Raw genomic sequence first — 20,335 nt, 5'->3', positions numbered from 1 at the left:
CTGAGCAGTGGGTTCAGGCTCCATTTGGGGTCTTCGGCAGGGCAGTAAAGGATCGAGCTAAGTTCCCACATAGGGCATTGCATCCGTCCTCTGCCCCAGTTACTTGGGTCATGTCCTTCCTACCCAGTCCTCTCCGTATGTGCAAGTTTGTGCCAACCAATTAGTGCTCAACTGCCAAGCGGGAAGGCCTAATGAAGCATGACCTCGTTACATCCGATCTTCTCAAATGCCCTGAAAGCTCAATTGTCCTCTTTTCATTGGTGGGCCTCCGATCGTTTTCTGGCTTCTCTCTGCCCTCCTCCCCAGGCCCCAGAGTCAAGGGGGCGTTTCACCATCTTGGGCCTCTTGGTTGAGTCCTTCTGTCCTCTGAGGCCTAGCTGAAGGAGACTGGCACTTGTGTCCAGAACAAAGGCCTGTGCTGTTGGCGCAGGGGCTTGTGAGTAATGCTACGGAGTGTGGTGACTCTGTCCTGTTAAGCGATGGAGGTGTTGATCCCTGCCTGCATCATCTTCTGCCACAGACTGAGATTGGGCCTTATCTGACCATTTAAAGGGTCACTGAGGTCGATACGGCAATGTCCACAAAGACAATGAAGAGTGCAGCCTGCATTCTCTGACTTGGATGCTCTTCCCCCTCCAAGAGTGCGCCTGGACTCAGGCCTCCTCGGGACCTGCACGGGAGGAGATGGTGTCAAGTAAATGTAACAGGCTGCTTTCCTCCTGCCTGTCTATAATCTATCCTCACGAGCTTGAGGATCCAGAGTACCACCAGCAACCGGGACACTTTACTGCTACTCCTGCTCTGTCTTGTTACCCTCACCGGGGCTGAGTTCCTCACAGCGATTTTTATAACTTCCCGTATTTTTGGAGCAGTGGTCCTCTGCCTCAGTCCTGGTTGCTTAAATGACAATTGGACATGATTGGTTTTTCTGTTTTTAGGCTCCCGCAGCCCAGGCTGACCTTGACCTCCCTCTAGAACCAAGGATGATCTTCCTACCTCCACCTCCTGTGTGCGAGAATCACAGAAACGGGTCACCACACCAGGCCTTGATGTGGCTTTAAAAATTAGACTTACTTAGTGAGCCTCTGTCTCAAAAAGTAAAACAAAATGTCTGAGTTAGGATCACAGCACTACCTTACTTAAACCATAATGGAGACTTAGAGGAAGATTGCGATCGGACGTCACATTTCCTTCTGGGCTTCCTAGCAGCCAATAAGCAAAGGGCAATGTGTTTGGATACATTGGTTGGATGGAAAAAAAATCTTCCGTGGTAAGCCAGGCATGGCAACATGGCCACCCCACTGAGGAGACAGAGGCAGGAGCGTCACTAGTTTAAGGTCCCCCTGGGCAAATTAACAAGTTGTAGGCTACCCTGGTTTACATGGCTGTGTAGTTCGAACCTGTCTCGAGCAACAACAACAAAACCAGACAAAGAGAAAAGTGTAGGCACCTGAGATTTGAGGTATGGCTAATCTTCACAGCAGGGAGAGAGTGGTACATGGTGAGGGCCAGGGATTGGATGGAGATTAGACACTCAAGCACACTCCTACACACCGTCTGAAATCGAGGTGGGGGCTACTTCTTCCTCAGTTTGCCCTTCAGAGAAACCGACCTGCCCTATCTCCACCTCTGTCGTCCTGTCCTCTCCCCTCCCAACCCACGCCACCCCTGCTGGTGATGTGCAGGTCAGTAACCTCAGGAGCCCATATAAACTAGCTGTCACCGGAGTCAGGAGTGCAGCTTCTCTGTAGAACTGGGAGTCCCTCAGCTGGGAGGGCAAGCGCCTGCAGAAGCCGAGCCTAGCCAACCCCACATCCGTTCCAGGTGGACAGGTTCCTGTACCATATGCGGCTCTCGGATGAGACCCTTGTGGACATCATGGCCCGATTCCAGGCCGAGATGGAGAAAGGCTTAGGGAAGGACACCAACCCCACTGCCTCAGTGAAGATGCTGCCCACATTCGTCAGGGCCATTCCAGATGGCTCAGGTAAGCAGGGCTCAGGCTGACTGATGGCTCAGGTAAGCGGGGCTCCGCTGACTGAGACTTCCCTCCTTTCCCACACCAGCTTCTTAACTGATGAGTCCCCATCGCTTGCCTCTGTCCCTTTCCAACCTCCTACTTCCCTCTGCCCCAGTCCCACTAACTGAATACTTTTGGGGTCCACATCAGAGGCCCTCAGATTTTCCTCCGCCCACAGCATCTTCACTCATTCCCTTTGCTCCCAAGCAGTGGAGTCCCTGACCCCGCCCCCGCCCCCGCCCCCCCCCCCCGCCCTAGATTTTCCAGATGCTGCTCAGAGATCACCCATTGCCTCTCTCTAGGAAGTGTCCCCACTCTAGGATAGGGGCTTCTTAGAACCTTTGTCACAGTTGTGGGTGACAGTCTCCAGAAGCCAGGGATTAGTTACCACACTGTTCTGAGCACTTACCAAATGCTAGCCCCTGACACAGGCATTGAATGAGTTAGTATGTGATCTTTTCTCCTGGGCCTTTAGATCCCAAGGCAGAAACAGTAAGCGCTGGAAGGACCTGTGAGGGGAAGTAATACTGAGCGCCTATGCAAGGAATCTGGGCTCCAGGCCCAGCTCCCACACACCTTGGAGACTCCAGGCAACCATTAGCCTTGGCTCTTCCGTCAGATGGTGGAAGGTGGTCCATCCATATGCTGGGCTGGGTATCGAACGCTGGGCCTTGGCCATGCTCTTGGCCATGCTGGACAAGTTCCTGCCTCCGAGCCACATTCTCAACTCCTATGTATTGGGTTACTGTTGCTGTTCTGCTCTGGGGGTGAGCCCAGGAACTATGAAGTAGTTCACCCAGGCACAGCTGATGGCCCTAAGAAGTCTCCATTTAGGACCTGGGCTCTGTGTTTGCCTGAGCATAAGATCTGCCCTCCTGGTGGCTGCTAAAAATGGTCCCTGGAGACTGGTAACATGCCCATAGACATCATGGGTTAGCACAGTCCACGTTCTGCAGTAGTTCACAAAGTCAGAAGTTTGGCTAAACTTAAGTTGTCAGCAGGACTGCATTCCTTCTAGAGACTTTGGGGGCAGTTAAGGGAAGACTGGTTTCTTGCCTTTTCTAGCATCTAGAAGCATCCGAGTTCCTTGCCCTGTTCCCTTTTCATCCTCAAGCCAAGAGTGTGTCTTCAGGTCTTTCTCCAACTCTGGCCTTCTGCCTCTCTCTTCCAAACCTGAGGGCCCTGTGATTACATCAGGCCCACTGAGATAATCTAGGCTAATCTTCCAACGTAAAGGTCAGCTGATTCTGATCCTGCCTGCAACCTACAACCTTGATTCACCTTTGCCATGTGCCCCGATACAGGCATCTGACCCAGAGAGCAGGATGTGAGGCTCTGGGGGAGGGGCGGGGTGGGGCATTGTTTGGCCCACCAGCACAACCCAGTGATTCTCTGGAAGGATCCATGAGTTCTCAGTCTGCCAACTTCCGTTCTGGCAAAGCCGTAAGGTAAAAAAGAAGTGTTGCTTTTTCTTGAGCACCCAGTGCCATTGTGGAATGCTAAGGTCCCTCTGGCATGTGATCCTCCCAGAATATCATGGAGGGACGGCTGTTGCTGGGTCTGACTGGAAGCAAGAGGCTTCCCCAGGTTCGGGGTGTCAGAGCTCAAAGCCTTAGAGCTAGTGAAGAAACAAAGACTGAAGTTTAGGGTGTACTTATGGGACCTCCAATTGGATTAGCAGGATTCTGGGGACCAACGCTTGGGTCAAAGTAGCTGGGGTGCAGCCTTCCTTGCAGTTGGGTGCTTGTGGGTAATGCACCGCCTAGAGGAGCATGGTTTGCAGAGGTGTAACCCTACTCTGAAATCTGGGCGCAGCCTCTGACACTAGAAGAGAGTGCTTCAGGGACTGTGGTCCTTGACAGGTCATCCAGGGCCATCTGACACCTGAGTCACAGGGTGTGTGTGGGGTGGTGAGGAGTACCAGGTCTAAGTCCTCCTAACCTGTGCTGGGTGTGGTTCCGAAGCAAGGGAAAGTGGCCTCGGGTAGTCTGGTGGCTGTGGAACTGGTTTAGAAAGTTTAGAGATGAGACTACCTCCCAAATTCTACAGCCTTCATTCTCTTCGATTCAGGATACACACCCTGCATCGCTGTCCTCTGGTAGCCTCATTACATGATACAGTGCCAGGCTATTCTGTGGCACCTAGGTTCTGGGTCCCTAATAGTCAGATGCCTTGGCAGCCCCTAGGACCACTGTTCTGCGGTCTGCATCGGTATAGCCAGAACGCGGAACCAGTTTGTAGGTTGTCAGTGGAAGAGCTGAGGGACTTGATGTTTCCCTGTGAAGACTGTATCTTCAAGGCCTAAGAGGGAGGGCTTTGTAGCATCTGCCTCCTCCCCAGCCACCAGATTGTAATGGAGTGATTCTTTGTTCCTACAAAGCAGGCTCTCTCCTCGACCTCTGTCTCCGCCCTTTGGTAGGGGTCAGGGTGAGTCTTAAAGTTAGATATGCTCACACAGACCAGGCTGACAGGCCCTAGGGCTGCAGGGCCTCTCTTTCATACTTTTCGTGGCAGAAGACTCAAATGCACCAGGGCCATTCCTAGACATGGTTCCCAAGGGTCTCCAGAAATCTCGTATTTGGCCTCCAGGTGCCTGTAGGAGACACTGTAGTAGAAAATAGGAAAGAAACTCAGGTGTAGACTTAGGGAATGTTAGGTTTCAAATCTGGGGCAAATGGCTGAGGTGCTGTATTAAATGGTGTAGGCACCAGGTTCTCCAGATATCCCTTGGTCCCTGTTTCAGGGCCCTCCTGGCTGGCGTACCCAGCCACCCACCCTGAACTCTCCAGCCTAAGGGCCTGGTCTGCTCTTGCTTACATAGCCAACCATTTTGGTTACCCACCCTCTTTGTACCTTTTGACCTCCAGGCTGCTGCACCTGGTTCTCCTCTCTTCCCCTCTCCCTCCCCCTGTCCCTTTCCCACAGCTCGTCGTCATGTCCTCTCTGGACTCCCCCATTATCCACAGTAAACCTTCTCCTACACCATCCCTAAAAGCAGCCATGGCCTTTCCATTTTATTGTTTTATTTTTCATTCAAGGAGGGGAACCCCTGCTGTACCCCTCAGGTGGCTGTTTTCTTTTGTACACGTTTGTGTGCACGTTGGTACACATTTTCCTGAGTGTGGGTGTGTGAGTACGTGAGTGTGGAGGTCAGTCAGAGGTTGCTCTCATGAATTTCCTCATTAGCTTCTCCCCAGTATTTGTCTTTTACAGAACCTAGTGTTCACCGATTGGCTGCCAAACCTCACGGATTCTCCTCTCTGCCTTCCCAGTGATGGGACATGCACCACTATGACTGGCTTTTTACGTAGGTGCTGGGGATTGAACTCAGGTCCCTAGGCTTATGCAGCAGTCCCTCGCTCTACCAACAGCCCTCCCGGTAGCCCCACAGAGGAAGGCCGTTTTCTTAATAATTGCTATGAAATGCTCTCCTTACCATGTTCTCTTGTCCTGCCTGGGCAGGGCCTCCCTCCCCCAGGGTCCAGGAAGTCATTTCTCTGAGGTTAGAGTCCCAGCACGTGGACGGGATCGTACCACATGGTTTCCACGAAATGACATCTTGAGTCACACCGGTGTCTTGTTTGCACAGTGATAAGAATGTGATGTGGGACAGAGGGAGGAACTGACACTAACCAACCCTCAGCCAGCTACCTCACATCCTCACATCCTCACAGCAGGGCAACTCCAGCCGGCTGGAGTTTGGAGGCCTTTCCAAAACTCTCAATCAGATTTGCCCTTGCCTTCCTTAAAGTCTCTCTGAGGCTTATGCTCACCTTCTGTGACTCAATCCTATACACACACACACACACACACACACACACACACACACACGTTCTCCTCTCTGACTGGCTGCCAACTCCCTCAGTGGGGAAATGGAGGGTTCTCACCTTTCACGTTCCACTCCACTCCCATCCCCCACTCATAAGCTTCCCAAGAAGAGCATTTGTCTAATTAGCACTGTGCATCTGATAAGCCACACCCCCAGGGGGCTCACACCCCCTCAGGGTGCTCACACCCGGTCATCTTGGCCTCCCTGGCACCGGGCACTGATTACGGAGTAGGTGCTCTGAGAATGTTTGCATAACTTCTCCAGAATAACCAGGGCGAGCGCCTGCGGCGGTGGATGGGTTTTGTGCTTTGATTCCTTGGCCCAGTAATAAACCTTAAGCCACTCCCTCAGGCTCTGTTCAGAGCTAATCTAGGGAGATAATCTCTAACTTGCTTCCACTGAAACAGAATTCCAGCTGGCTGGGCTTATAAATGATTTACGTCTTAGCTGGGTGGGGGTGTGTTCAGAAATGCAGAGTCCCAGGCCCCTTCCGCATACTCAGTGGGCTAGGTTCGTGTGTGACAGTTTGGGTAGCACTGTTTTGGTCACCTAAGCATCAGCTTTTAACTCTCGGATTGCCAGTTCAGGGAAACCTCGGGAGCATTGTCCGGGCACATTTGTTGTGTAGGGAACCTCTTCCCCGGGCTTTTTGCTTTTGCTGTCTGCTAGAGATGTTTTTGGGCATCACCACTCATAGCTCACCAGCAGCAGTGGACTGTCCAGCTGACCCTCAGCATTCAGGAGGCTGAGGTTGCCGCGCTGTGACATCAGACCCTCTATTTGTGTTTGCAGGCATGGGATCTCTTTACTGTGTGCACACCAGGCCTATGGAGCCACAGGTCTAGCGTTAGGAGGTGACTTTCCCATACGTGTGACTGACATCAAAGGCACTGGCGAGGGCCCTGCATAGGTGTCAGTGGCATGCAGTGCCCCCTCCCCCTCAATGCATGCATCGTTCTGTGTCTCCTTTTGTAACATCCTTCTTGGATGCAGGCTGGGTGCAGGTGAAGGACCACCTGCTCCTATTGGAGAGACTGTGTGCCCCTGCTCCTAAATGAACTATTCTCAGCACCCCAAGTCAACCACGTGGTCTCTGCTGCCCTCCCCTCTAAACTGTTTCCCTCTGAGCACTGGGGCTTGTGGGAGGCTGGCTTCTCTTAGCTGCACCTCTCTGGCTCACGTCTTTATCTGAGTTTTCCCCGTGATTGGTATGACACCTTTCTTCCTAGACACAGCGTCTGGGTGCAGGCTTTGCTCTTGACCCTCAATCTCAGACCCTGCCTCGCGATCACAAAGTGGGGTCACCCGAGTGGAGCAGAACCAGACAGACCTGTGCTCCTATGTGGAGCAGACGGAAGAGCATAACCACCAGCCCTCAGGCTAGTGGGATGATGACAGGAGTGCTTGCTGTGTGTCTGGCTTTTTACCACCAGAGAACGGTGACTGTTTTCATTTCTCCTAGAAAACGGGGAATTCCTTTCCCTGGATCTCGGAGGGTCCAAGTTTCGGGTCCTGAAGGTGCAAGTCTCGGAAGAGGGCAAGCAAAATGTCCAGATGGAGAGCCAGTTCTACCCAATGCCCAATGAAATCACCCGTGGGAATGGCACGGAGGTATGGGCAGGAGGGATAGGCCTGGGTCCCAGCCACGAGAGAGAGGTGCGGCCTAAACCCTGTCCTGTGCTCTCCTGGCAGCTCTTTGACTATGTAGCTGACTGCCTGGCAGATTTCATGAAGACCAAAGATCTGACGCACAAGAAGCTGCCTCTGGGCTTCACCTTTTCTTTTCCCTGCAGACAGAATAAGTTGGAGGAGGTAAGACGGGAGGGTGAGAGCGTATGGACGCATGCAGGAAGCAGCATGGTCTGTTGGTCTTTCTGCTAATGTGAGACAGAACCGGGTAGACATGGGTCCTTGATTTCTGCGCTTAACCTACACAGCATGAAGGGGCGGGATGTTTTCGGTGGTTCTCAGGAGGGCTTTCTGGCCCCTAAGTGCACATCTCAAGGCTGCCAGGAGATGCAGGGCTGGCCTCAGAGTCACAGCTATCTCCCTGCCTCTGCCTCCTGGCACCTCCTTTCCTCTGTCTGCTGAAGCCTATGAAGGCAGAAGTGGCCTTCAGTGGCCTCAAGGTGGCAGTGTGGCACAAAAAACCCAACTGTGGGTCTGACGGTGGGTCTGATTGGAACTCCTGGAGTATTTTCCTGTCTATTTCTTCATTCATAATTTAGGGGACTAGAAGAGGGGTGATTGGGGAGTTTGTGGGCTTAGGCAAGTCCGTTAATCTCTAACTTCTCATCTGTAAAAAAAGAAGCCTGCAATTCCTCATGAATTCAGAGGAGAAAAGCCATTTGTAAGTAATGGTCATTCATTCAACTTGAGAATCATTTTTCCGAGTTGAAATTAAGTTCTCCAGGAAGTCCCTACGAGAGTAGCACCATGCTAGTTCTGGGGACCTACAACTTGTGCATTCTGTACACACCGCAGTACCCTACCCCAGGGTGTGAGAGGAGGGGTCATTCTCTTATTAGTTCTGGGTGCAGCCGGAGGTGGGGGAGGGGAAGTGTGCACGTGTGCTCGTGGATTCTGATATACAAATAAAAAACTCTTGACTCCCGTCTTGAAACTCACTCTGTAGACCAGGCTAGCTCAGAGACATCCACCTGCCTCTGCTTCTCCAGTTTTACTTGTTTTTGAAATCTAGATAAGTCTCATTACAAAAAATTCCATAGCTCTTTGTAGCATTTGTGAAGGTTGCCCCAAGTGGATCATGCACTGAACCCCCCTTCCATACCCCTTAAATCCGTACAATTATCATGCATCAATTAGAAACAAAATCAAGGGCTGGAGAGATGGCTCAGAGGTTAAGAGCACTGTCGGCTCTTCCAGAGGTCATGAGTTCAATTCCCAGCAACCACAACCATCTGTAATGAGATCTGGTGCCCTCTTCTGGCCTGCATGTGTACATGCAGGTGGAATGCTGTATACATAATAAATAAATCTAAAAAAAAAAAAAAAAAAAAGGAAAAGAAAAGAAAAAGAAAGAAACAAAATCAAACCCTGAAGAATCAGAGTGATTGATCAGAGAGAGGAGAGCCTGTGGGGCTCAGAGCCAGGGCTGTCTGCCTGCTATGGCACAGCCTTAATACTTCGTACACTGACCAGAAGCATCCTCACAGGGCTTCCTGCTGTCATGGACCAAGAAGTTCAAGGCCCGGGGAGTTCAGGACACAGACGTGGTGAACCGTCTGGCCACCGCCATGAAAAAGCACAAGGTAAGGGGTTTACCTTGGTGTGAAGCCTCCTAGTCCTCTACCCTTGGGCTTGGGGGCCCTTGTAGTGCACCCCCCTGGAAGGAGAACGCAGCGGGGTCCCCTTTGTAGATGAGCACAGGCCTTCTGGAGAACCACAAGAGGCAGACAGACATCTCAACCTGCCTTGGTTGGAAGGTTGACTTGGCTGTGGCTGTGTTTAAGGTCCAGCCCAAAGCCCCTTCCCTCCTCCTTAGGCTGGGGCGTGGTGGTGGAAATAACACGCTTTGGGGGCAATTCCTAGTTAACCAAGGAAGCAACACACGGATAACAAAGAACCTAAAGAACACTGCTCTTAGCTCCCTATTGAGCTGTCGGCTTGCTTTTTGACAACATTTTACAGTCATTTATATAGCAGCAAAAGCAAGAGAGAAAAGAATCCTGAACACTAAAGGCTAAACCGCTCGCTGCCTGACGGGAAGTAGAGCTGTTCTTAGCGTTCTCGGCTGAGCTGGTGAATGAGCCTCTATTATGGAGGCGGGCGTGCCACTGGGAAGTATGACCCCCTAACCCCAAAGGAGACTTCACGGTGCTGCCTCCCAATCCTTTCTTCTCACTTTAAAACAGTCCTCCAGGTCTGAGGGAACCGTGGTGTTAGGGCTGGACAGAATAGGAAACCCATGTAGAAGAGATGGGTTTTGGTTGATGCCCTGCTAGCTTCCCGGGCAGGGCCCTGTGGACCAGGACTGACATGTTTTCTCTTAGAAATAACCATTATTCCCAGGACAGATGTGTTTTCCATTATCTCCCCCAGGGGTAGATGCCAGGGGCTGCCCCTTCACAGAAGACACTCCCTTAACACAGAAGCTCAAGCTCCCCCTTCCTCCCCTAGACTCTGAATCTTCACAAAGTCTGTTTCTTGCAGGCAGTGTCTAGTGAAGTGCATTGTGTGGGGTGGGGGTGGGGGTGGTGGGGGTGGGGAGAGTACGGCTTCCCCGCACTGACACCCACGAGGCCTTCTGTTCACCAGGACCTGGACGTGGACATCCTGGCCTTGGTTAACGACACTGTGGGGACCATGATGACTTGTGCTTATGATGATCCCAACTGTGAGGTCGGCGTTATCATTGGTAACTCAGTGGACTCGGAGGTGGGAGGGGGTGGGGCTGGGGCTGAGTTTGAGTAAAACCTAAATACATATAAAGGGTGCTGCCACTTTTCTGCGAGCAACACGGGGAGATGAGAAACCTGCATCTACATCCATCCTCCCTCCCTCTGTCCATCTTCCCTCCCTCCATCCTCCTTCCCTCTGTCCCTCCATCCTCCCTCCCTTTGTCCATCCATCTTCCCTCCCTCTATCCTGTTGTAAAAATATTTAATAAATCCTGGCGTGGGGTTCCTTCCCGCCTTACTGGTTTATGTTCCTGAATGAAAGACACATGGCCTTTCTATGTTAATAAGCCTTAAGCAGCCCAGTAGCCGGGCAGCTGCCTACCCTCCATGCGGTTAGACTCTGTTTTCCCATCGGTAACCCCCAGTTATCCTATTTCCTAGGTTCCGTCTGGACTGCTTGTAACTCCAATTGGGCAGCTCTCTGGGCCACGTTCTCTTAGCCCTTAGACCATGATGGCTCTCCTTGCTTCTCTATCCCATGACTGCCCTCTTCAGTCTCCCTTCCTCCTCCTCCCCCTCCTCCTCCCCCTCCTCCTCCCCCTCCTCCTCCCCCTCCTCCCCCTCCTCCTCCTCCCCCTCCTCCCCCTCCTCCTCCTCCCCCCCCCCCCCCGTCCTGGAACTCTAAACCCCGCCTATGTCTCTCCTCCCCAACTATTGGCTGCTGGCATCTTTATTTACCAATCAGAATGAACTGGGGGCAGGGCCTCTCCGGCTACAGGCAGACTCCAAACCTTGGAGCCCAGCACTTAGCATTACAATAAACAGTAAAAGACAAAACCTCTACACCTTCCCCGCATCCATCCTCCCTCCCTCTGTGCCTCCATCTTCCCTCTCCCGCTCCATACATCCATTCTCCCTCTCTCCCTCCCTCTCTCCATCCTCATTCATCTTCACACCTTACCCATTCTGCATCCACACTCTCTCTCCCCGTCTCTATCCCCGCCCCCTCCTTCTCTCCCTTGCCTTTTCACGCTATGATTGCTGGCTCTGTGCTCAGTGCTGGCTCACGGTGCCTCCCTGGATTCTCCTGTGTATGTTGAGAAGTGCAACGGAAGCTGGGCATAGTAGCTCCCATCTGTAGTCCTGGCCCTTATGGACTGGAGGCAGGAAGATTGCTCTAATGTTGATGCCAGCCTGGGCTACTTAGTGAGTTTCAGGCTAGCCTGGGCTTAAAGCTCCTGTCTCAGTTGGGCTGCAACTGTGAGACTAATTTCCAAGACCAGGGTAGAAGTGGGCAACCTGTGCAGAGGCGCAAAGGGCCTGTGACAGAAAGTTAGATGCTGGGAGTGCCCAGCAGCTGGGGGAGCCTGTGAGAAGGCAGTTGGGGCATAATACACTCAAGTAATCCTTTGAGACAGGTTTTTGTTTTTTTTTTTTTTTTTTTTTTTTTTTTTTTTTTTTTTGAGACAGGGTTTTATCTGTAGAATTCACCGTCCTCCTGTCTGGATTACAGGTGTGTGTGTGTGTGTGTGTGTGTGTGTGTTGGTTGGGGGGCGGTGTTTCATGCCAGTGTGTGCCACCATTTCTGTTCTCAAAGAGCCACGTCTCTGCCTCCCATTCCTCTGCCAGGGCTAGGGGGCAGTTTCTGATTTTTCTTTTCTTTTCTTTTCTTTCTTTCTTTCTTTTTTTTTTTTTTTTTCCGGAGCTGGGGACCGAACCCAGGGCCTTGCGCTTGCTAGGCAAGCGCTCTACCACTGAGCTAAATCCCCAACCCCTCTGATTTTTCTAAAAGGGGTTTCCTGGCCTGGTTTTCCTAAGGGGTCTGACCACAGACAGCTTGAAGCATCTAACGTTTCCAGGACAACCCCCCCCCCCCACTTCACACTGGGACAGACATGTGCCAATCATCTGCTGTTGTCCCCTCTGTCTCTGGTCTGCTCTCCAGGAACAGGCACCAACGCGTGTTACATGGAGGACATGAGCAACATCGACCTTGTGGAAGGGGACGAGGGAAGGATGTGCATCAACACGGAGTGGGGGGCCTTCGGGGACGATGGCACTTTGGAGGACATTCGCACCGAGTTTGACAGAGAGTTGGACCTGGGCTCACTCAACCCCGGGAAGCAGCTGTGAGTGTTCCATCCGGGTATACAATGCCTGGCAGTCCCTCTCTCTCTGTCTTGGGCTCTCTCTGTACCCCAGAAGGTCAGTCCCCGCAGGGAGCCTGTCCCCCTAGGTCCTAACCACAGTTCTCATGCAGTTCATAGTTCTGCGGTATGGGTGCGCATCCAAGGCTCTACCGATAATTCTGTGAGCCAAATGCCATGTTCCTGCTGTCTTGGAGCATATAGGTGAGTGGGCACAGAGGAAAGCTAGGCACAGAAAGCACAGGACTCTGCCCAGGCTTTTCCATGCGAGTTTCCTTGGGGCTCCCCAGCCACCAGACATCCTCAGGGGCCTCATCTCACAGCAGCCACTCTGTCTGCTGTTCGGCCACACCCACTTTGAGCTTCAGCCGAGGCCTGCAGAGCGGCTGCTCAGGTGCTGCTGTAGCTTTTTGCCATGGCTGAGCTTCCCCCACCAGCCGGCCTTGCTACCTTTCCCTGCGCATGCCTCCTTCCCTGCGCATGCCTCCTTCCCTGCGCTTGTCTCCTTCCCTGCGCATGCCTCCTTCCCTGCGCATGCCTCCTTCCCAGCGCATGCCTCTTCCCCCCCCCCCCCCCGCGCATGCCTCCTTCTCTGCGCATGCCTCTTTCCCCGCGCATGCCTCCTTCCCTGCAACTAGGAGCTGTTACAAGCCAAAGTGATGCCCACTGGACTTTTATCTCTGCTTCACTCAAAACAATTCCCACTTAGATCGAACCTGAATTCCATTTGTTTGCCTCCTGTGTTTTCAAGGTTTAAAACGATTATTTTTTTTAAATCAGTTTTTATTTGTGTGTGTGTGTGTGTGCGCGCACATGTGTACACATGCACACGTGCAGGTGTAAATGCAGGTACCCACAGAGGCCAGAAGATGGCATTGGATTCTCCCTCTTCCCAGAGCCGGAGCTATGGGTGGTTGTGAGCTATGTGATGTGGGTGCTGGGAACCGAGTTCAGGTCCTCTGGGAGAGCAGCAAATGCTCTTAACCGCTGAGCCATCTATCCTGCCCCAATGGTCAAGAGTTTTTATATTGCAATGTATAAGTCTGGTTATAGCATGGTTCTGGAAATTGTGCCTTCCTATATTCCAAGACTAAAAATTATATTATTGTTCAGCCTAGGAAACAATTAGTCTGGTGAAGAGTCTCAGAGGCGAGGGCCACCTCTTGGTCTTCTATCCATGTCATGGTGGGCCTTCTCTGGGTTCTCCAAGTTTCAAATCAGCCTTCCGCTACTGTAACAAGTGCCTAAGCTAGTCAGCTGGTGAAGGGTCACCTGGCTTGCAGTTTGTGAAGTTCCTCACCTTCATACTCCAAGAGCAGAAGTGTGGCATTTGGTTCCCAGCCTTATGACTAGCTGCCTTCATTGCTTTTGGCCCACCACAGGCAAATATTATGGTGGGAGTGTGTGGTAGAGAAAACCCTATGGCTGGGTGTGACACAGAGAGGGCTGGGGTCCCATTTTTCTCTTCAAAAGTATGTCTCTAGTGGTGGGTGAACTTTTATGGAGCCCACCTCATAAAGGTGACACTTCCTCCAGAATATAGGCCAAGGAGCAGGCCTTTGACAAATCAGCCTTCGGTGGACACTCCAGGCTGAAATCTCAGCAGACTCTCTGAGACAGAAGCTCAATGAGGGGGTTAGAAGCACCCAGGTCTTTGCTCTGATGTCATGTGATGGTCAAATGAGCTTAGGAAAATAGAAGTCCAAAACACCGTGGTTCCTCATGGCCTAAGTACAAATGGCTCCCCGATGGGCAGGTCTGAGGTGTGGCTCACACTGGCCAGGTCTGAGGTGTGGCTGGCACTGGCCAGATATGAGGTGTGGCTCACACTGGCCAGGTCTGAGGTGTGGCCCACACTGGCCAGGTCTGAGGTGTGGCCCACACTGGCCAGGTCTGAGGTGTGGCCCACACTGGCCAGGTCTGAGGTGTGGCTGGCACTGGCCAGATCTGAGGTGTGGCTCACACTGGCCAGGTCTGAGGTGTGGCTCACACTGGTCAGGTCTGAGGTGTGGCTCACACTGACCAGGTCTGAGGTGTGGCTCACACTGACCCTCTCACCCCATCACAGGTTCGAGAAGATGATCAGCGGGCTGTACATGGGGGAGCTGGTCAGGCTCATCTTGCTGAAGATGGCCAAAGTTGGTCTCCTGTTTGGGGGTGCAAAGTCCTCCGCTCTCCACACAAAGGGCAAGATTGAAACACAGCACGTGGCTGCCATGGAGATGTAAGCTGCTGGGGTGTCCCTTCCTTCTTGCCTCTGTGAAGGGCTGGAGGTCCCTCCTTGCCTCTGTGAAGGGCTGGGGTGTCCCCTGCTGCCCTGAGTCTGTGGAGGCCTGGGTTGGTGGCCACAGTGCCATGCACTCAGATGATGGAGCAGACCTTCTTCCCTCACAGGGACTTTCAGTCCCGGCCTTGGCTGTCACACCCTTTGGGTCACTAGCCAGGGACTGCACTGTCAGAAAGCCACCTACGTGCCATGATTTCCTGTCTTCTTCCTCCCTTGAAGGGTGACTAGTAATAATTTGGCAGTCACTGATCCCTTGGGATTGGAATCAAGTCCTGGATTCTTACCCTGAATCGCACATTTGCGTATAGTTTTGCTTATGATCTGGTTGTAGCCTTGTACTCTGTACGGTGCAGAGTCCCTGAGCCAGGCTGTAGAACCTGAGTCTTTTCCCTGGGCTCCTGGTATGGCTGCCTTCTGATCTGCTGATCTGAGTCTTTATACGCAAAGCCCCGCAGCGGCGTGAAGAAAGAGCTTAGTGCAATCTGACCAGAAACCTGCTCCCGAGGCTTGGAACCCCCAGCTCTCCCCTGAGCTTCGCAATCAGTCTAACGTGCAGAATCCATGTCTGCACAGAACTTGGCAGGGATGAGCCCTGAGCGGCAGTAGAATGTGACGTGCTTAAAAGTGTGGACTCTGGGGGTTGGGGATTTAGCTCAGTGGCAGAGCGCTTGCCTAGGAAGCACAAGGCCCTGGGTTCCGTCAGGCCCTGGGTTCGGTCCCCAGCTCCGAAAAAAAAGAACCAAAAAAAAAAAAAGTGTGGACTCTGGGGTTAGGGATTTAGCTCAGTGGTAGAGCGCTTACCTAGCAAGCACAAGGCCCTGGGTTCGGTCCCCAGCTCCGAAAAAAAAGAAAAAAAAAAGTGTGAGCTCTGAAATTTAACTGCGGGAGTCCAAGCCACAGCTCCAGGACTTAGGTAGGTGCTTTGTGAGCAGAGACAAGCCACTCACCCTCTGCCTCAGACCTCTCGCCTGGACCATCTCCTAAGAGCTCCTTCCCTTGGGATTCTTGTGAAGATCGGAGGAGTAGGCTGGCGAGTCAGAGCCTTAGCACGCGTGCGGTGGCTCGTAGTAGCTGCTCTGCTCACTGCTGATGCTGTCTTTGGTTATATTGTGTTCTTATGAGAGGGTGCACACAACCCACACAGCATGGGGAAGTGTGGGCCTCTCACTCTTGTCCCCTGCTCAGGAGTAAAGAAGGCCTGGCCAATACGAGAGAGATCCTGGTGGATTTGGGCCTGGACCCCTCTGAGTCAGACTGCATCGCTGTCCAGCACGTGTGCACCATCGTCTCTTTTCGCTCGGCCAATCTCTGCGCCGCTGCGCTGGCAGCCATCTTGACTCGCCTCCGAGAGAACAAGAAGCTGGCCCGGCTCCGCACCACGGTGGGCATGGATGGAACCCTCTACAAAACACACCCTCAGTAAGTGCCACCCGCCAGTGTATCCCAAGCTGAGTTGCCCCTGGAGTTGAGCCCTGGTGCTCCCTCAGGTTTCTGTGATATATCCGTGCAGTTGGAATCAGGTTCCTCTTACTGGTTCTAAGATTTCAAGGGAAGACTGAGCAAAGGCTGCATTTACAGAGCTGGCCAGACACTTTGGGGAGTCACTCGGGCCATTAGCTGGATGTGGTGGTGCAGACCGGTAATGGCAGCACTCGAAGGGGCTGACCAGCAACATGTTCCCTATTGTGTATGGAGGGCCGAGCAATGGAGATTTCCACCGGAAGGAGGCAGGGAGAAAGCAAGCTTGAGCTCAGTCTGGGCTGTGCAGCAAGACCTATCTAAAAAGAAAAGTTTGGGGGGCCAGAGAGATGGCTCAGTGGTTAAGAGCACAGACTGCTCTTCCAGGGGTCCTGAGTTCAATTCCCAGCACCCACATGGTGGCTCCCAACCATCTGTATGGGATCTGATGCCCTCTTCTGGTGTGTCTGAAGACAGAGACAGTGAACTCACATAAAATAATAAATAAATAAATAAATAAATAAATAAATAAATAAATAAATAAATAAATAAATAAAATCTTTAAAAAAAAGTCTGCTAAAACTATTGCCTAATTAGAAAGACCCTCTATCATCCACCCACCCATCCACCTGTCTATCTATCCTATCTATCTATATCCACCCACTTATTTATCTATCTATCTATCTATCCTATCTATCTATATCCACCCACTTATTTATCTATCTATCTATCTATCTATCTATCCTATCTATCTATATCCACCCACTTATCTATCTATCTATCTATCCTATCTATCTATATCCACCCACCTATCTATCTATCTATCTATCTATCTATCTATCTATGTCCATCCACCTATCTATCTATATCCATCCACCTATCTATCTATCTACTCACCCATCTGTCTGTCTATCCATCCATCCATCCATGTATGTATTGGTATGTTCATTCATTTGTCTTTCATGTGTCCGCATGCCTGTCTGCCTGCCCATCTGTATATCTGTTTCTGTGTCTCCCTACCTTTCTTTCCATCTGTCATTCTTCCTCGCCATCTTCCTCTCCGCTATTTAGGTAATACCCACGGCATAGTCGTACTGAAAAGTCAGAGATACCCAGTCATTGATGGGGAAAATCAGTGATGGCGGGGGTCGCCAGATCCCGCCAGGAAGACATAGGGAAATGAAAATTCCTCAGAGGGATTCAGAGTTAAAGACTCGTTAGCTAACAGAGGCTTCACTGGAAGCCAGGAGTGTACACCCTAGAAAGGGCTGAGAGAGCAAATCCTTCGCCACAGACAGAGGTGACATTGTTCATTCATACCCTCTGGGTTGAAACATCAGCACTTCCTGTCCTGGTCCATCCTCACACCGTCCACAAGCAGGGCCCCTTGGAACCCACAGCCCACTAGCTCTGTGTCCTTGCCCACTGGCCAGACTGCTCGGTATTTGACTGCCATCTCTACCTCCAGGTACCCCAAACGCCTACACAAAGTGGTGAGGAGGCTGGTCCCAAACTGTGATGTCCGCTTCCTCCTATCAGAGAGCGGAAGCACCAAAGGGGCTGCCATGGTGACCGCAGTGGCCTCTCGGGTGCAGGCCCAGCGTAAGCAGATCGATAAGGTGCTGGCTTTGTTCCATTTGACCCGAGAGCAACTCCTGGGTGTGCGGGACAAGATGCGGGCTGAACTTGAGTATGGGCTGAAGAAAAAAACTCACGCTCTGGCTACAGTGAAGATGCTTCCCACCTACGTCTATGGGATGCCCGATGGCACAGGTTGGTTGGTGGGTGATACAGGCACCCACCTGCTCTCTAGGGGTGTGAGGGCTTCTGTCTACATTCTGCAAATGCAGTGTGGTTAGAGCCTTGGTTGGAAGAGTCTGCATGACTTGGTTAAATCATATGCGGGTATCTATCTGTGTGAGTGTGTGTGTGTCTGTGTGTCTCTATGTGTGTATGATTGAATGTGTGTTTGTATGTATATGAGTGTATGTATTACAGTGTCAGTGTGTGTATATGTCTGTATGTGTGCATGAGTGTGTCTGTGTGTCTCTCTGTGTATATGTGTGTCTCTGTGTATATATATGTTTGTATGTAAGTGTGTATCTCTGTGTTATACATGTGTTTCTGTGTATATATGTTTGTGTTGTGTATGTGTATGTGTCTGTATATGTGTGTCTGTGTGTGAGTGTATATGTCTATGTCTGTGTGTGTCTCTGTGTGTATGTGTATGTGTATGTCTATGTCTGTGTGTCTCTCTCTGTGTGTATGTGTGCGTCTATGTATGTTTGTGTGTGTCTCTGTGTCTGTTTGTGTGTGTGTGTGTGTGTGTGTGTGTGTTGTCGTCTTGGTGTGGGTGATAACAGGAATAGACTTCTTGCTGTAAGTCTGCAGAAGTCCCTATGCTGCCCCAAACCTCCCTATGGACACTTGGGCTTCTGTGGGCCTTAGGGCTCCCTCTGGCTGGTTCTTCTGGGGTTTGGGTTACAGCCTTGCTCCTCACTGTTTCAGCCCTGACGTTTCCAACTCTCAACTGCTGTTCTCTCTGGGGAATCACTGAGCAGCAGAATCAGTTCTCTGCAGCCGCCCCACCTCTGTTCACCCTCAGGAGCTTCTGCAAGCCACACCATACACGTGGAGAGGTTCGGGGACAGCTTGTGGGAGCTGGCTCTCTCCTTCCACTTTGTGAGACCTGAGGCTCAAAGTCAGGATGTTAGACTCGGAGGTGGCTGCCTTCACCCCCTGCGTCTTCTTGCTGGCCCATGCTCAGGTTTACAGCTTGCTTTGAGTAATTTCATCCCACAAACCACTGCCTGTTACCTAAGATGGGATATTCCCATTTCACAGATGGCACAGCTCATTAGAACAGTAAAATACACCAGCCGTTTCTTTCTCTTTTCATCTCCCGCTACCCCCCCTCCCCCGTGTCCCTCAATTCTCCCTGAAACAGTGGCTGCATGATAGGCTCTGCTCTAGGCCCAAACACAGCAGAGTCCCTGTGCTTATGAATGGAGCTTAGAGAGGCAGGCAAAAGGTAACGTAAATGACACATGCTATCAGGAAAGGATGGGCGCTGGGAAGAAAAATAAAGATGGCTGGAATGATGTCTTTGGCAAGTGTGAGGGACAGAAAGAACAGTATGGCCGGAAGCGAGTGGGTGAATGGAGGGCAACAAGAGACGTTGTGTAGACAAGACTCTGATCCCCAGGGGCAGGGTGTGGGGGTGAGGCTGCAGTTGGGGACCTGCACGGTTCCATGATACAGGGCTGGGGATGCTTTCCCAGCTGGAGGACATGGAGCCCAGGGAAGAGGCGACAGGAACTGCTTATGCCTGGCCAATGAGATAGCTCATAGTGTAAGGCTGTCTCCTATGTAAACCTGGTAACCCGAGCTCCACCCCAGGAACCACCCACAGACGTGTCCCCGGTCCAAATATGTCCCGTGGCACATGTGCCCTCCCCCCCAGATCATGCACATGTCTGCACACGTAGAGGAAGAGCAGGGTCATGCTCCTGGTGCAGGACTCCCCTGGACCATTTCATCTGGAAGGAGATGCTTTCCAGAGCCCCTCGTACTCAGGTTAGCTGGCCCGGATCCCCATGCATGGTCCCTGAGCGCCAGGTTCTACCCATTGTGTTTTATAGCAGAGGCTTAGGACCCATTGGTCAGGAAGGTTTAGAGCTGCAAGAACCTTGAAGACTCAACTTCCTCCCTCTGCAGACGTGGAAGGAGGCCCAGGATGAAAGCTGTTTCTCAGAAGCTGTGCTTGGGTCTTGGGATATGAGGGCTAAGAAAAATGTTCTGGCCTAAGACAAGTTCCAGGTACCTACCAGGACCTGAAGCTTCTCCTGTCTAGGAGGCCAGGAGAGAGGCTCCCCTTCTGAGCTTGGCCCTCTGTTCTTCCTCCAAGTGCCCAACCGGGGTCCCTGCTCAGCATGTGCGGGTGGGATGCAGCCTCCACTCTCTCTCCCACAGAGAAAGGAAAGTTCCTTGCCCTGGACTTGGGGGGAACTAACTTCCGCGTCCTCCTTGTAAAGATCAGGAAGAGGTCGGTGCGAATGTACAACAAGATCTTTGCCATCCCTCTGGAGATCATGCAGGGCACTGGAGAGGAGGTGGAGTATTAGGACTGGGGGGTTAGGGGGTGGGGGAGCAGGGGGTTGGGGTGGGGGAGAGGGGATTAGGGGGTGGGGAGGCCAGCCTCGGCCCCCATCAGTGCACACCTTGCATGAGCAC

At 52.0% G+C, this 20,335-nt stretch overlaps 1 protein-coding gene across 3 annotated transcripts in view; it reads left to right on the top strand.

The window, feature by feature from the left end:
- The window catches only part of Hkdc1 (hexokinase domain containing 1), a 39,008-nt gene that overhangs the window by 3,485 nt on the left and 15,188 nt on the right, over nucleotides 1-20,335 (top strand). Inside the window, exons 2-11 of one of the 3 annotated variants that reach the window (XM_039099162.2) lie at nucleotides 1,825-1,987; nucleotides 7,312-7,460; nucleotides 7,542-7,661; nucleotides 9,026-9,121; nucleotides 10,128-10,227; nucleotides 12,156-12,339; nucleotides 14,426-14,581; nucleotides 15,830-16,063; nucleotides 17,571-17,875; nucleotides 20,075-20,214. In XM_039099162.2, the coding sequence (XP_038955090.1) occupies nucleotides 1,825-1,987; nucleotides 7,312-7,460; nucleotides 7,542-7,661; nucleotides 9,026-9,121; nucleotides 10,128-10,227; nucleotides 12,156-12,339; nucleotides 14,426-14,581; nucleotides 15,830-16,063; nucleotides 17,571-17,875; nucleotides 20,075-20,214 (1,647 nt within the window). Of the gene's footprint in view, nucleotides 1-1,824; nucleotides 1,988-7,311; nucleotides 7,461-7,541; nucleotides 7,662-9,025; nucleotides 9,122-10,127; nucleotides 10,228-10,975; nucleotides 11,417-12,155; nucleotides 12,340-12,958; nucleotides 13,109-14,425; nucleotides 14,582-15,829; nucleotides 16,064-17,570; nucleotides 17,876-20,074; nucleotides 20,215-20,335 lie in introns of those variants that run through there. The other 2 variants (XM_039099165.2, XM_039099167.2) reach the window with 2 other exon arrangements.

The sequence above is a fragment of the Rattus norvegicus genome, chromosome 20 (assembly GCF_036323735.1).
Source record: "Rattus norvegicus strain BN/NHsdMcwi chromosome 20, GRCr8, whole genome shotgun sequence".
NCBI classification, from domain to species: domain Eukaryota; kingdom Metazoa; phylum Chordata; class Mammalia; order Rodentia; family Muridae; genus Rattus; species Rattus norvegicus.
This window is presented reverse-complemented; position numbering and strand designations above follow the sequence as displayed.